At 55.6% G+C, this 14,036-nt stretch overlaps 3 protein-coding genes across 3 annotated transcripts in view; 1 reads left to right on the forward strand and 2 right to left on the reverse strand.

Moving 5' to 3' along the window:
- The window catches only part of PTSG_08809 (uncharacterized protein), a 4,795-nt gene extending 4,059 nt beyond the window's left edge, over positions 1 to 736 (reverse strand). The window contains exons 1-2 of the mRNA XM_004990137.1: positions 603 to 736; positions 222 to 319 (exon numbers count right to left, since the gene is read on the reverse strand). Coding sequence (XP_004990194.1) covers positions 222 to 305 — 84 coding nt within the window. The 5' untranslated portion in view covers positions 306 to 319; positions 603 to 736. The remainder of the gene's footprint in view (positions 1 to 221; positions 320 to 602) is intronic.
- A 31-nt stretch (positions 737 to 767) lies between these two features.
- Positions 768 to 9,019, forward strand: PTSG_08810 (uncharacterized protein). Its single transcript, XM_004990138.1, has 21 exons — positions 768 to 1,074; positions 1,342 to 1,388; positions 1,523 to 1,585; positions 1,772 to 2,065; positions 2,283 to 2,375; positions 2,619 to 2,667; positions 2,846 to 2,895; positions 3,157 to 3,232; positions 3,439 to 3,527; positions 3,805 to 3,910; positions 4,137 to 4,267; positions 4,433 to 4,532; positions 4,757 to 4,808; positions 5,001 to 5,081; positions 5,387 to 5,537; positions 5,869 to 6,743; positions 7,021 to 7,185; positions 7,458 to 7,710; positions 8,043 to 8,119; positions 8,334 to 8,470; positions 8,707 to 9,019. Exons 1-21 carry the CDS (start codon positions 993 to 995, stop codon positions 8,904 to 8,906), a joined length of 3,171 nt encoding a protein of 1,056 aa, XP_004990195.1. The 5' UTR covers positions 768 to 992; the 3' UTR covers positions 8,907 to 9,019.
- Positions 9,020 to 9,511: 492 nt separating this feature from the next.
- On the reverse strand, positions 9,512 to 13,621 carry PTSG_08811 (uncharacterized protein; the record flags this gene model as incomplete). The annotated part of the gene is made up of 3 exons (XM_004990139.1): positions 9,512 to 9,740; positions 10,143 to 13,242; positions 13,554 to 13,621. 3 exons carry the CDS (start codon positions 13,619 to 13,621, stop codon positions 9,558 to 9,560), a joined length of 3,351 nt encoding a protein of 1,116 aa, XP_004990196.1. The 3' UTR covers positions 9,512 to 9,557.
- Positions 13,622 to 14,036: the final 415 nt, after the last annotated feature.

The following is a 14,036-nucleotide window of genomic DNA, read 5'->3' on the forward strand; positions in this document are numbered from 1 at the left end:
ACGCGTGTCAAACCTTGATGCACAAACAAGAATGGAAAAGCGCGTGCACAGAGAGAGAGCACGCGTCCTCACACACACACAAACAAAGAGTGCACGCAAGCCCTCGCGCGCACACACACACACACAATCACTCACACACATGCATGCATACGCGCGCACACACACCCAATCACCCAATCACTCGCAATCACACACAATCACACACAATCACACAAACGTACCATGCGTATCGAGTCTGTTTCGCCAAAGACTGGCTTGGCTTTTGTGGTATCGCCAATGTGGCGAAACCGTTGTTGGTCGCCCATAGCAAGAACAAGACCTGCAAGAGCACAGCCAATGAGCACATGTGTATGAGACGTGAGCCGTCAGAGGGGTGTGTATGTGATTTTCTCAAACACCACACATAAACAAACATCACAACCAACCGATAATGGTAACCGTGACAACACAACAAGGCAGCGAAACTGAGACACGGCACACACACACACACACACACACACACACACACACACACACACACACACACACACACACACACACACACACACACACACACACACACACACACACACACACACACACACGGTTCTCTCTCCCCTCACCGCTGCTGTCGTCTCGTGTGTATTTGTGTATGGGCGCTTTGATCAAGCAGCAACCATCCACAACAAGCACTTGCGTTGCGCCAAAAAAATTCCGGCGACACCACAAATAGACGCGGTGTTGTGGTTGTGCCCGGAATCAGTGGAAAATTTGGTCAAGTTTCGACAGCCACCCCTGCCCCTACCAACCTGCAAGCAGCAGCGAGGAGGAGAAGAAGGGGGCAAAACACAACAACAGAACTTGTCAAACAAGCACACACACACACACACACACACACACACACACACACAAGCAGGCAGCTGAGGAAACAGCCAGCCAAGCAAATAGACAAGCAAGCACCACCCTCTGTACCATACCTCCTCCATAGCCCCATTCATCACGCGTGCCGTGCCATGGCCACTGCAGAGCAGTCGCTGCATGACCTCGCAGCGCAGGGTGACGTGCTGCAGCTGAGCGACTTCCTCGCCCACTATGGTCAGTGCGTCTGTTTTGATGCATGTGACAAGAGAGCGCTTGCGTCGCGCATGAAGTGGTGGTGTGCGTGCTTGTTTGTGTTCATGGTTCGGAGGGAGAGGCAAGCGTGAGCATCAAGCGTGGCACATTTTTGTTAAGTGCCAACGTGCGTCTTCTCACCAGCACACACCGTACGTTGTGCGTTGTGCGTTGTGCGTTGTGTTGTGCGTTGTGCGTTGTGCGTTGTGCGTTGTGCGTTGTGCGTTGTGCGTTGTGCGTTGTGTGCAGGACGGCTCGGCATTGACGAAGAAGACGAAGCGGGCCAGACGCCACTGGTGTGTATTCTTCGCAGTGTCATGCAAATGCTGTGGGTACTGAGTGTGCGCCATCAGGTGAGGAGGGAACAGGCGTGCGCTGAGTCGATCTATTCTCACCCACATTTCCTCCACAAATACTTCACGTGTTGCAGATCATCGCCACACAACAAGGGCACTTGAACGCCGTCAAATTCCTCATCGCCCAAGGCTCAGATGTATGTGCGTGGGTGTATGCGTGGTGCGTTGCGTGTGCGTGCGTATGCGTGTATTGCCCTCTTCCTCTCTCCATCGTGCCCAGCTGCTCCGTTTGCATCCCGCGCGTACATGCGCAGTCCGCTTCCCCCTCTCTCTGTGCCAATCTTTCTTGTTCATGGTTGCTTTCCCTGCTCCCCACCTTTCAGGTGCGAGCTGTCGATAGCGAAGGGCGGGCAGCGCTGCACTGGGCGTGCGCACAGGGCTTCCACAAGATTGTGCAGGTACTGGCGAAGGAGGCGCCTGAGATGGCGACGGTGCAAGACGTGCTTGGCTGCATCCCGCTGCATCTGGCGGCACAGGCTGAGTCGTCAAAGGTGATCAAAGCCATCATCCCCGTGTCACGCGACAACATCGACCTGCCAGACACAAACGGCCTGACGCCGGCCCACTGGTGCACATCGCAGGGCCGTTATAAGCACCTTGCCGCCCTCATCGAAAACGTCAGTTGTCATCGTGTTGTTCGTGTATGTGTATGTGTATGTGTATGTGCGTGTGTGTGTGCGTGTGTGCGTGTGTGCGTGTGTGCGTGTGTGCGTGTGCCACTGTGTGTGCTTATCATGAGGAGTTGCGATGACAACAGCCATCTTTTCGTTGCCTGCGTGCGTGCGTGGGTGTGTACCTCTCACCACATACCATGATGCCGCGACGCAAACGCAGGGTGCAGACTTGATGACGTGCGACCATCAGGGCCGAACTGTTCTCCACTGGACAGCCATGAACGAGTCGGACAAATGCTGCAAGCAGATTATGGTTGGCACTATGTTCAGTGTGTGCTGCGGTGTGGTGCGTGCGTACATGCGTGTGCGTGTGTGCGTACGTGTGTGTGCGTGTGCTCTGGGCCATATGTGCGCGTGCTGTGGGCTATGTGCGAGTGCGTGTTCGCTCGTGTGCCCATTTTATCCCCCTTCATATGTCGTTCGCGCTGCGACGAAGAGATGCCGCTTGCTGCTCACTCTCAATCCTGACATTGCTGGTTCGTGATTCGCGATGAAGGTGTTTGAGCCAAACACGATCAACGTTCAGGATGAGACTGGATCCACAGGTTGGGATATGATGTGTGCATGGAAACGTGGCACGAGTAATTGCACGCACCGCACTCGCTACCGCCATTGACACACACACAAACACACAACCACAAACACACAAAAACACACACACACACTTCCCCATCCTCTCATGCACTCATACACTCACATCTTCTCATATGCACACGCACGCAGCGCTCATGCTTGCGATCCAAGAGAACAACGTGCCCGTGATTGCGGCGCAGGTGCGCGCGCTGCGACAGCGCAGAGGGATTGCAACTGTGCATATGTTGTTGTTGCGTTTGGGTGCACATGTTGCTGTTGCGTTTGGGTGCACATGTTGCTGTATTTGTGTGTGTACGTGTCTGGAAATCGTTGCATGCTCACACCCATTGTTGACATGGTAGATGCCATGAACTCTCCCTCTTTTTCACTCTCACTCACATGCGGACAATCGTCACCGTCACTGCTGCTATCACGTTCACAACATCGTGTGCGCATCACAGTTGTCGTCGCGGCGCTGTAACTTCTCTCTGGCGGACACAGATCGCCGTACATGCGTTCATTGGGCCACGCTTGCAGGTACACTGACACACGTGCAGTGAACTTTCAAAGGGTGGAGCATGGAGGGATGCTGGAAAGAAGTCGACCTTGGGGGGTCTGCATGTGCGTGTGTGAATGTGCGTGTGTGTGAATGTGCGTATGTGTGTGTGTGTGTGAATGTGCGTATGTGTGTGTGTCTCGCCGCGTGGATTTAACATCGCATATCGTGTCACGGCGACCCACAGGCAACAGCAGCGTGCTGCAGCAGCTGCTGCAATATGGCGGCAACGCGAGCGAGGGCGATATCCATGGCATGCAGCCCGTGCACATGGCGGTGAGCACCAATTGGTGATGGTGGTCGTAATTGCGGTGGTCGTAGTTGCGGTTGTAGTCGTAGTTGTGGTGGTCGTGGTTGTGGTGGTTGTAGCTGTGGTGGTGTGTTGAACTGAGATGATGAGAGCACCATGACAAGGCGGATGGCAATGTGCGGTTTACGCTGTCATCCACGCTACTCATGCGAGTAGCAATGCTGACTGTCGATACAAAGATACAACGTCCTCCTCACTACAGCACAACACCTGCCACTCCATGCCACTGCTCTTTCGTGACAGGTGCAAGGGGACGTGGGCTGCCTGGAGGTGTTGGTGCAGCTGGGAGTGGATATCAATGCCATTGACGGGGAAGGCCGCACCCCTCTCTTTCTCGCAGCTGCACAAGGTACACGAGCACCCTCTGTGTGTGTGCGTGTGTGTAAGTAACAAAGGAGGGCGTACGGCATGTTCCCATCCGTGTGTCGCATTTGTATCATTATGCACGTATTCCTCTGCCCACGCGCGCACATGTCATGTCGTGCCGTTGTGCGCAAACTCATGCAACTCATCACCCATGCCTTCTTGCCATGGCTGGTGTGCTCGTGGTGTTGACTGCTGTGCTCGTGATCCAGGCCACACGGCCGCTGCAGAAGTGCTGCTGTCAAACGGAGGACTGGTTGACATCCAGAACCACGACGGCCACACCGCACTGCACATGGCCGCACACGAGGGACACACAGACATGTGCTCCCGCCTCATCAAGGTGTGCTTGTGTTTGGTGGTGGTGGTGGTGGTGGTGGAGGTGGATGCGGTGATGAGTGGTGGTGTTGGCGATAATCTTGTGTCATGTCAGCAGGTCGCGACAGACTCACACAAGAGTCTCTATGCTTGTCTGTGCCTACACATGTGTGTGTGTGTCGTTGGTTAGGCTGGTGCACGTGTCGACGTTCGCGACACAGAGGGAAACACACCACTGCTATATGCGTGTACAAACACACAAACGGAGGCCTGCGAAGTGCTGTTGAAAGGTGTGATCATCTGCGAGGTTGCCGAGCATTGTAGTAGTGGTTGTTGTTGTTGTTGTTGGTGGTGGTGGTGGTGGCAATGCGCATGTTGCGAGCTGACTGGATTCTTGTGTGCGGGTGTGAGTTGGAGTATTGCATGTCGCCCCTGGTCTCAGGTATTCTCATTTATCCGCGTGCTTGTGAACACTCACGTGTGTGCGTGTTTGCTTGCGTGTGCTTGAGTGCAGCTGGAGCAACTGTCACGACGGGCGATGTTGAAGGCCGCACGCTTGTGCACTGGTAAGCATCAAGTAAATGAGCATTGCACGCGCCTCTGTTGACGACTAGTGTATGGCTGCATCACGCCTCTCGAACGAGGTCACCCTCCATTCAAACGACCATGTGCGCTTGGTCGCGCGTGTGTGAACATACATACACACACGTACACACACACGCACGTACACTCACGCACATACACACACGTGTGTGCAGGGCGGCTATCACGGGCTCTGTTGCCATCACAACACTGTTGCACTCACACCACGCGGACTTTAACGTCCACGACAAGTTTGGGTGAGATGCAGAGTGCATGTGTGGGCACATGTGTGTGCATGTGTGCGCACACGTGTTTGCTTTGCTGGTGGCGCTGGTCACCGACATCTTCGAAATATCAACACGAACACACACATACACACACACACACACAACACGTCTCAACAACCCTCATGCACATACATATAGACACACACACACCAAACTCACACACACACACACACACACCAAACTCACACACACCACCCCCCCCCACACAAACACACACACGCACACACACCAAACTCACACACACACACATACACACACGTGTCCGCCCACGTCAGGCGCACCCCGCTGCAGTATGCGGCGTTCCACGGACACGTGGATGTAATTCGCGCTCTTCTGGACAGCGGCGCCGATATTCACGCGCACGACACGGAGGGCGTGACGGCCTTGCACTGGGCATGCTCTGCAGGACACGGACCCGTCATTGAGGTGGGCGAGAACTGACCCACTCCTTCACACGCGTTTGGGGAAGGGAGGGGATGGGTGGGGTGGAGTGGAGAGAGAGTGTGTGTGTATATATGCACGCGTGCATACATTTGTATGGTGGTTTGATGAAGCTGCTCGTGCTTGTATGTGCACGCGTGTACATCTGTGAGTGCTTGTGTGTGTGTGTGCGTGTGCGTGTGTGCGTGTGTGAGTGCTTGTGTGTGTGTGTGCGTGTGTGTTTTCTTTTGTGTGTGTGTGTGTACGCGTCACGCATTTCAGGCATGTCTTACTCATGCATACAACTTGACACTTCCCCCTGCCCATTTCGACGTAGCTGCTGGTTGAGCGGGGTGCGAAGGTGAACGCGATGGAGCTTGGATACAACCGCACCCCACTCGACTACGTGCTTGCTGTTGAGGACAGCGGTGTTCGGGAGGCGCTGGTGGACTACCTTCGTCTGTACGGCGGGCAGACCATTGGCGAACTCAAGCCCTGGGCAGCGAGGATGATACAGCAGTGGTGGCGGCGCGCACAGGCACGCGTGCTGGCACGCAAAGACAGAGGGGCGAACAGCGGGGAGAAGAAAGAAGAGGACACGGATGTGGACGAGAAGACGGTGGAACGGGGGGAAGGAGAGGAGGGAAAGAAGAAAGCGGTGGAGGTGGAGGAGGCAGAGGGGAAGGAGGGAGAGAAGAAAGAAGGGAAGGTTGATGCGACAGATGTGGATGCATATGCAAAGGAGACCAGAGACGTTGCTGGCGAACAAAATGGTGATGACGAAGGGAACGTGAGCAATGGCGGACAGCAGAATACCAACAGTGATGGCCATGGCGATGGTGGTGGCGATGGGAGACAGCAGAAGGGTCATAAGAGCGCAGGGAGCGATGGAGGCGATAATGACCCGACGCAGCAAAATCAAAGCAACAACGACTCCTCTTCCGCTGAGGTGAACAACAGCGATGAAGATGGTGAGACTGCAACCACTACCAGCCCAAACCACAGCGACAACGGGAACCTTGATGAGAAAGACAACAGCAACAGCAGCAATAGCAGCAACAACAGCAACAACAGTGACGGCAACAGTGACAGCAACGGCAACATCAACAGTGACAGCAGCAGCAGTCTTCTGCCATCGCGCCCCATGTCGGCTTCGGCGCGTCGGCATTTGGAGGAGCAGGACAGACGCAAGATGCGCGCACAACTGGAGGCGTGAGTTGACCTGTGGATATGTCTGAAATGGAGTGAGCATGAAGAGGGGTTGGAGCGGTGATGCTTGCTGTGAGTGTGATTGGTTGCTTCCAGCAGCGTTGCTTGCAGACGTATGTACTTGGCGCTGCGTTTGCGTTTTGTCGTTTCGTGTCCCCGCGTGCCTCGCATCAGCGCCGTTGTCATCACCACCATCATCAACACGACTGCAAATGACAACACCACATCACACCAACCTCTCACCATTGTCCTTCCATCATTGCCACTGCCACAACCACAGCGCAAGCGAGAGCGCAGACACAGCGGTGTCTCGTGTGTCGCTGAAGGAGCAGTTTGTGCATCGTTTCAACAGCGTCGCTGGACGATGTCGTGCAGACGCGACGAGAGCACAGCGGATCAGACGAACAACGGACGCCGCCATCACCATTCAGCGCTCATTCAAGAGGTGCAGCGCACTTTTTGAGTGTTTGAACATTGCAGTGGTTGGGGTGTTGGCGCGTTTGAAGTGTTGGTTTACTCGTATCGCACAGCACACGTCGTCGTGCCTGATTATGACAACGTATGTGCGCGCACACATTGCACATCATACACATCGTCGTGCCTGATTATGACAACGTATGTGCGCGCACATTGTACATCAACACTCACCAAGGTCACCCGCAACACTCACCATACACCACCACCACCACCACCACCACCACCACCATTATGCATCAGATACTTGAAGCGACGTGATCTTGAGCGGAAAATGTCTGCATGGCTCGAAGCGCAACCAACGGCAACGCGCAAACCACTACCGCCACCATCATCATTGAGCACAATCCGTCGTGGCAGCAGCAGTGGCAGCGGCGAGAATGCTGGAGGCGATGAACGAATGAAGACAACACTACGGCGGAGGCCACAGCAGCAACCCCCGACACAGACCATGCGTGAGGTTGCTGCTCTCACCATCCAGCTCTGGTGGCGCCGGGTAAGCGGCCGTCGGCTGTGCAACGGGTGCAGTGCATTGCGTTGTGTTGTGATTTTGTTTCGCATTGCATTGTGGTGTCTGTGGTGTGTTGTTGTTTGTGTGCATTGCGTTGTATGTGTTGTGTTGGTTGTGGTTGCATCGTTCTGTGCACACATGTGTACGTGTGCTTGTGTGTGTGCTTGTACGTGTGCTTGTGCGCATGCCTGTGCGTGTGCTTGTGCCTCACGTTCGTGTGTACAGGTGTGGTGTTCGTGATTGTGTCTTCGCTGCAAATTCGAAATCTCACCATTGCACCCGCTGCCTCATAACGCCAATGGGTGGGCCCGCTGTAGTACCTGAGGAAGAAGCTTGCGGAACAGAAGCGGCGCGAGCGAGAGGAGCGTGTGCGCTTGCGGCCCTGGACACCACAGTTAGTTGCCACGTACACTTGTGCATATGACCGCACGCATACGCACACGCATGATTCCACACACGCACACACGCACATGAACACCGACACCAATTCATCCACACGCCATCAAGATGACATGACAATCAACCACTTATCTACGACCACCATGAGCCACCCCCACCTTCACACGTGCTCATCACCACTGTCACTGCCACTGCCGCCATATCATCAGGATGATGAGTACATATCAGGGCCTGCGCTTGAACAAGACGTACGGCACACGCGTGCCGCGTGTTTCAAGTTTCAAACCCAAACCGGCGGCTGCACCCATTCGACCAGCATACATGTTCCACCTGCCGTCATCAGCAGGTATGCTTGGTTCTGTTGGCGTAATTCTATTTGCAACACACACACACACAGTTGCGTGTTTGATCTGCTGACAACGTATTTGGTGTTTTGGAACTAGCGATTGTGTGCTGAAGCGTGAGATGCTAATGGCGACTTGCGCAACACTGTAACACACATGCACGCACACACACATACCCACACATGCACGCACACACACACACACACGCACACCCATATTCACACATACACTACAACAGAGCGGTCGTACTCGTTCGCAGTGTCTGCGTACTATTCGCCGTCTGCGCTGGAACACCTCGCCACACTTTCCAGTGAGCGCAACTCGGCGTCGTCGTCGCATATGCCCTCGCACGTGACCTCCACACATCGCCACTCTGCGAGAACAACAACAACAACAGCACGTTCGATGGCTTCAGCTTCAGCCTCCTTTCACCGATGAGCTCTTGTGCTTTTCCACCACGCGGTTCGTGTGTTGACTGTGCTGACCATCACGTAAGTTGCCGAGGATGGTTGCAGACCCTGGATGCAATGAGACGGCAACCACTCGCTTCCTGTCACGGAAATCGCATTTGATTGTCTTGTGATGTCATTCTTTCCTTTGTTCATATTGCACACATGCGCACACGTTGCGTCACATCTTTTGTCACAATAGCTTTGCTTGTATTCACCACGTCACAGCGATAGATTGAAATACAAGTGGTTGGGCAGCCATGAATGAATGCGAGACGGGAGAGGCAGTGTTGGGGGGGGGGAAGAGCGGAGAGGACGGCAGTTCAGACACACACACACACACACACACACACACACACACACACACACAGAGGCACATACACACACGCACACAGACACAGACGCACACACAGACACAGACGCACACACAGACACAGACACACAAACACACACAGACACACAAACGAACGAACGAACGAACGAACAAACAAACAAACAAACAAACAGACAAACAAACAGACAAACAAACAAACAAACAAACAAACAAACAAACAAACAAACAAACAAACAAACAAACAAACAAACAAACAAACAAACAAACAAACAAACAAACAAACACGTACACGCCCAGGCAGCCACGTCAGTAGTCGACCTGGGTGATAAATTCCCTGAATCCGCTGAGGACCTGGTACATGAGTGTGTGCGACATGCCCTCCAGACGCATCACCTCCTCCACCGTGTGTGTACCGTCCATGTACGGGCACAGCCGGCAGAAGGCGAGCAGCAGGTGGTGCGACGTCGTCGCTCCCGTCCGAGCCAATGCCTGCAGTTAAGAGGACGGGGGGAGAAGGGGAGGAAGTGGTGGAATGAGTGAGATTGATGGGATTTGATGCCATGGGTGGGATGAATTGGGCATTGTGTTCACGATGGAGAGGCGGGAAATGTGGCCGACAGACACCTGCTTTGGCACGCAAACATTCACAAACAAGCAGCCCCCAGTATTCGACATGCAGACACGTACACACACGTACACACACACGCACACATACACACACGAACACACACGAACACACACGAACACACACGTACACACACACGCACACGCACACACACACGCACACGCACACACACGCACACACATACACACATACATGTACACACACGCACACCCCCCCCCACCCACACACAACGACACACCCCCCCCCACCCCACACACACACAATACCTTGCGGGCCTTTGGCGGAAACATGTCGAGTAGGTCCTCCGTGGTTGGGACAAGCAGTCCTCCCCCCGCGTGCTCCGCATACACCATGGAGCGGTATGCCGTCAGCGATAGCAAGTCAGGCCCAGCGGGTTGCAGGCCCGGAACAAAGGGCCGCAGCGCCAGCTCCTCCGTGTCCAGATAGTCAGTGATAAAGTAGTGTGGATACTGCAGGAAAATGCTCGTCTGTGTGCCAGCAACGCGCGTGACCACCGCCTTCTTCTGCCCTTTCTCGGCATTGCAAGCCGCAGCCGGAGTCGCATCATCACCCTTCACCTCTTCTGTCTTTGTTCTTCTTCTTGCTGCTGTTGCTGTCACTGCTGCCGTTGTTGCTGCCTCTGTCTTCCCTCGCGAGCGTTTCTGTTTCTTCCTCTTCTTCTTGTTCTTGTTCTTCGCCTTTCGTCGCGTGCGCTGCCGTGTCTCCCTGGACGCCCCATCGCCACCACCACCACCACCACCACCACTGCCTTCGCTCGACGATGCTGTGGAAAACGTTGAGGCAGCAGACACACGGCCTGACGGCAGCAACACATCCCCGAAACCATCACCAAGATCTTCGCGATCATCATGATCATCGTCGTCGTCGTCATCTGACGTGGTGACCGCGTTGTGCGCGCGTGCCCACGACACCAAGTCCTGTTCATCGCCCTCCGTGTGGGAGGACAGGTCGTCTTGGCTGCGGCTGCGGCGCACAGACTGCTGGCGCTGGCGATTGCGCCGGTTCGTGTCGCGCGCCTGCGCTGCCAAGTCCTCCTTCTTGCGCAATTCGTCCTCGGATGGATGGTCCGTTCCAAAGTAGAACTTCTTCCCCAACCACTTGTCCGTGCCGTGTGTGTACCGCGGCTCCTTGCGCTTCGGCTTTTCGGCCTTCGCCCCAGTACCACCTTCCCTCTCCCGGCGTGCAATTGCTTCCTCACCAGAGGGAAGCAGCGAGCGCAGCTGTGCAAAGAAGGCCAGGCTCTTGCTGTGCTCGTGTTGTTCAACATGCTCGCGCTCCCGCTCTGTCATGCTCTCGTCTGTAAACAGCGCCATGCTCCAGTCAAGCCGTCTGCCCTGCTTAGTCGTTGCACCCGTGGTCACATCCCCACCATCATGACCACGATCACCACTGCCGCCGCCACCGCCACTGCCGCCACCACGAGCACCACCACGATCACGACCACGAGCACCACCACGCCGCGTGCGCTCAACGCCACCATCTTCGGCCCCATCAGCGTCTTCATCACCGCTCAGAAGCAAATCCCCATCAATGCTGCGCACACCATCAGTAGCACCATCGTCATCACGACCGCCGCTGCCCCCACCACCACCGCCATTTCGGGGGTGAGCGGGTGTACCGGGTTCAGGTGTGCGGTGAAGCAGCGATAGTCCAGTGTTGACGCCAATGGTCGTTGTGTTCGCCGTTGCCGTCTGGTTTGGTGCTTTCGCTTTGCCTTCTCTTCGTGTTGCTCTCACATCGCCGTGCTCCTCAGCGCTGCTGCTCACCACCACAGCCATTGCCGTCATTGTTGTTGCTGTTGGTGTTGTTTTTGTGCTCGTGCTTGTGGTCGTGATGGTGCCTTGCTGCTGCCTTTCCCTCGCCCCTGCACCGTGTTGCACATTGACTCCAGCGCGGTTTCCAGTCCGATCACCGCCGCTCACAAACACATCCTCCTTGCCACTGCCGTTGTCCGTGTCGGTACCTTCGCTGTCTTGCACAAACATGGTCACGCGTGGAGCTGCCTCATCACCGTCACCTTGCTCCCTGCTCCGCCGAAGCCCCTTGGCCCTCCTTCCCTTCCGTCCTTTCTTCTGCTTCCTGTCACGCCGTTGCTGCTCTCCTTGACCGGGGTGTCCTCGTTGCTCTCGTTGCCCCTGTGAGTGTTGAGACGGTTGTGGCTTCGTATTGCGTTTCACTGCGCGGGTGAATGCGCCGGCAGCAGATGGCGGCAAGCTGTACTCTCCGCTGTCTGTCCTTGGCAGCACATCCAACAGCCGTGCACCGTCACCACCATCGTCATCACCATCGTCATCAACATGACGTTGGTCCCTTGTCCTGCCCTTCGTCACCTTTGCCTCCATCATCTCCTCATCCTCCCCACTGCTGCCCTGCCCATCCGTGGAGAGCGGGTCATCAAGGCTGCTTGTGCTCCCGGGGCCAGCGAACAGCACGTCGACGTCAGCACTCGCCGCATGACGGAGTGATGACCGCTCCAGCCGTTCGCTCTGCGTGCGCGTGCGCGTGCCCGATACGCAACCGCTGCGCAGCCGCTGCTTCGCCTGCTCGAACGAGACCGCCCACTCGCTCTCGCTGGCGCTGGCGCTGGACACAAACACGTTCACCGCATCGCCGCCACCTGGAGCACCGCTGCCTCGGCGTTGGCGAACGTATCGACTGTCACCACCACGGCGCTCCTGCCGCTGCTGTGCTTGCTCCTGCTGTGCTTGTTGTTGTCGCTGCTGCTGTTGTTGTTGTTGCTGCTGTTGCACTGCTGCTCTCTGGGGACTGGCGATTGTCAGTTTCCCGCTTGCGCTCAGCCCCACCGGGGCAGCCAGCGTCGACTGTGTGTTGAGCAGTAGCTCCGCTGCTGTTGGTGCTGCTGCACCTGTGGCGGTGGTGGTGGTGGCGGCGGCGGTTATGTGTGCGCCCGGCTGTACCGTCGTCGTCGTCGTCGTCGTCGTCGTCGTCGTCGTCGTATCTGATGATGCTGGTGCAGTCGCTCCTGTCGTTGCCATGTCTGTATTGGCAAGGGCGTTGTCAGATGAGTCGCCAACCTCTGCGTCCTCGCTGCCAATAGGTGTTGTCCGCCTCAACAGCTCTTCCTGGAAGCCGTAACCAGCGCTCACCTGCGGCTGCTGCACCCCACCACCTCCTCCCTTGTCACCACCATCGCCATCTTCGTCGTCACCAGATGCCTCAAGCTCCTCCCGCTCAGCTTCAAAGAAGGAGAGAAACGACTGCGACCGTGTGATGCGTGTTGGTGTGCCGGCCGTGTCGACCACAAACGGTGTGATCTGGTCCAGGTCACACGTGAGCAGCACAACGCCGTCATCGTACTCGTCCTCCTTATCCTCGGTGCCGTTGCTGCCGCGGTTGTTGTTGGTGTTGTTGTCGTCGTTGTTGGTGTTGTCGTCGTCGTTGTTGTTGTTGTTGTCGTCGTTGGTGTTGTTGTCGTTGTTGTTGGTGTTGTCGTCGTCGTTGGTGTTGTTGTCTTCGTCATCTCCATGACCACCATCACCACCACCATCACCACCACCTGCTTCGTCGCTGTCATCCTCCTCATGTGCGTGAATCTCATCGTCGTCATCATCATCATCATCATCTGTGGTTAAGCCATGATAGCGAGCGCCCTGCTGTTGCTTCTGTCGTTGATGTTGTTGTCGTTGCTGGAGTACCTGGCTGGGCTGTGGCGTGTGTGTCCAGCCCGGGAGGGGGCTGTGCTCTGCTTCGCTGTCGCTTTCATCCTCGCTGGGAAGACACAGCAGAAAGTAGCTGCAAGCAAGTAAACACGGTTTGCGTTGAAGAAGAACAAACGATGTTGTTGTCCATGAGGAGGTTGTTTTGACAGAGAGGAAGAGAGCCGGGGGGGGGGGGGAGGGCAGCTGTATGTGCATATGTGTGTTGGTACTTGTGTGTGTGTGTGTGTGTGATGTTGGATTTTTTTTTCAGTTAGGAACGTGAACCTGCGAAAGTGGAAGGATGGAGTCTCGAGTGTAGCTGATCCCGAGACTCGCTAGTTCACCATAACACGACTGCATCTTCAAAACGAGGCTCCTTCTCCGCAACATAACCCTTTCCAAGTCCTCCATGCTGGGATGACGATGGTGTGTGGGTGATGTGCGTGACCGCCTCCGTCGCCTTTCTGGTGCAAGTCGGGA

Source organism: Salpingoeca rosetta, assembly GCF_000188695.1.
Source record: "Salpingoeca rosetta unplaced genomic scaffold supercont1.25, whole genome shotgun sequence".
NCBI classification, from domain to species: Eukaryota; class Choanoflagellata; order Craspedida; family Salpingoecidae; genus Salpingoeca; species Salpingoeca rosetta.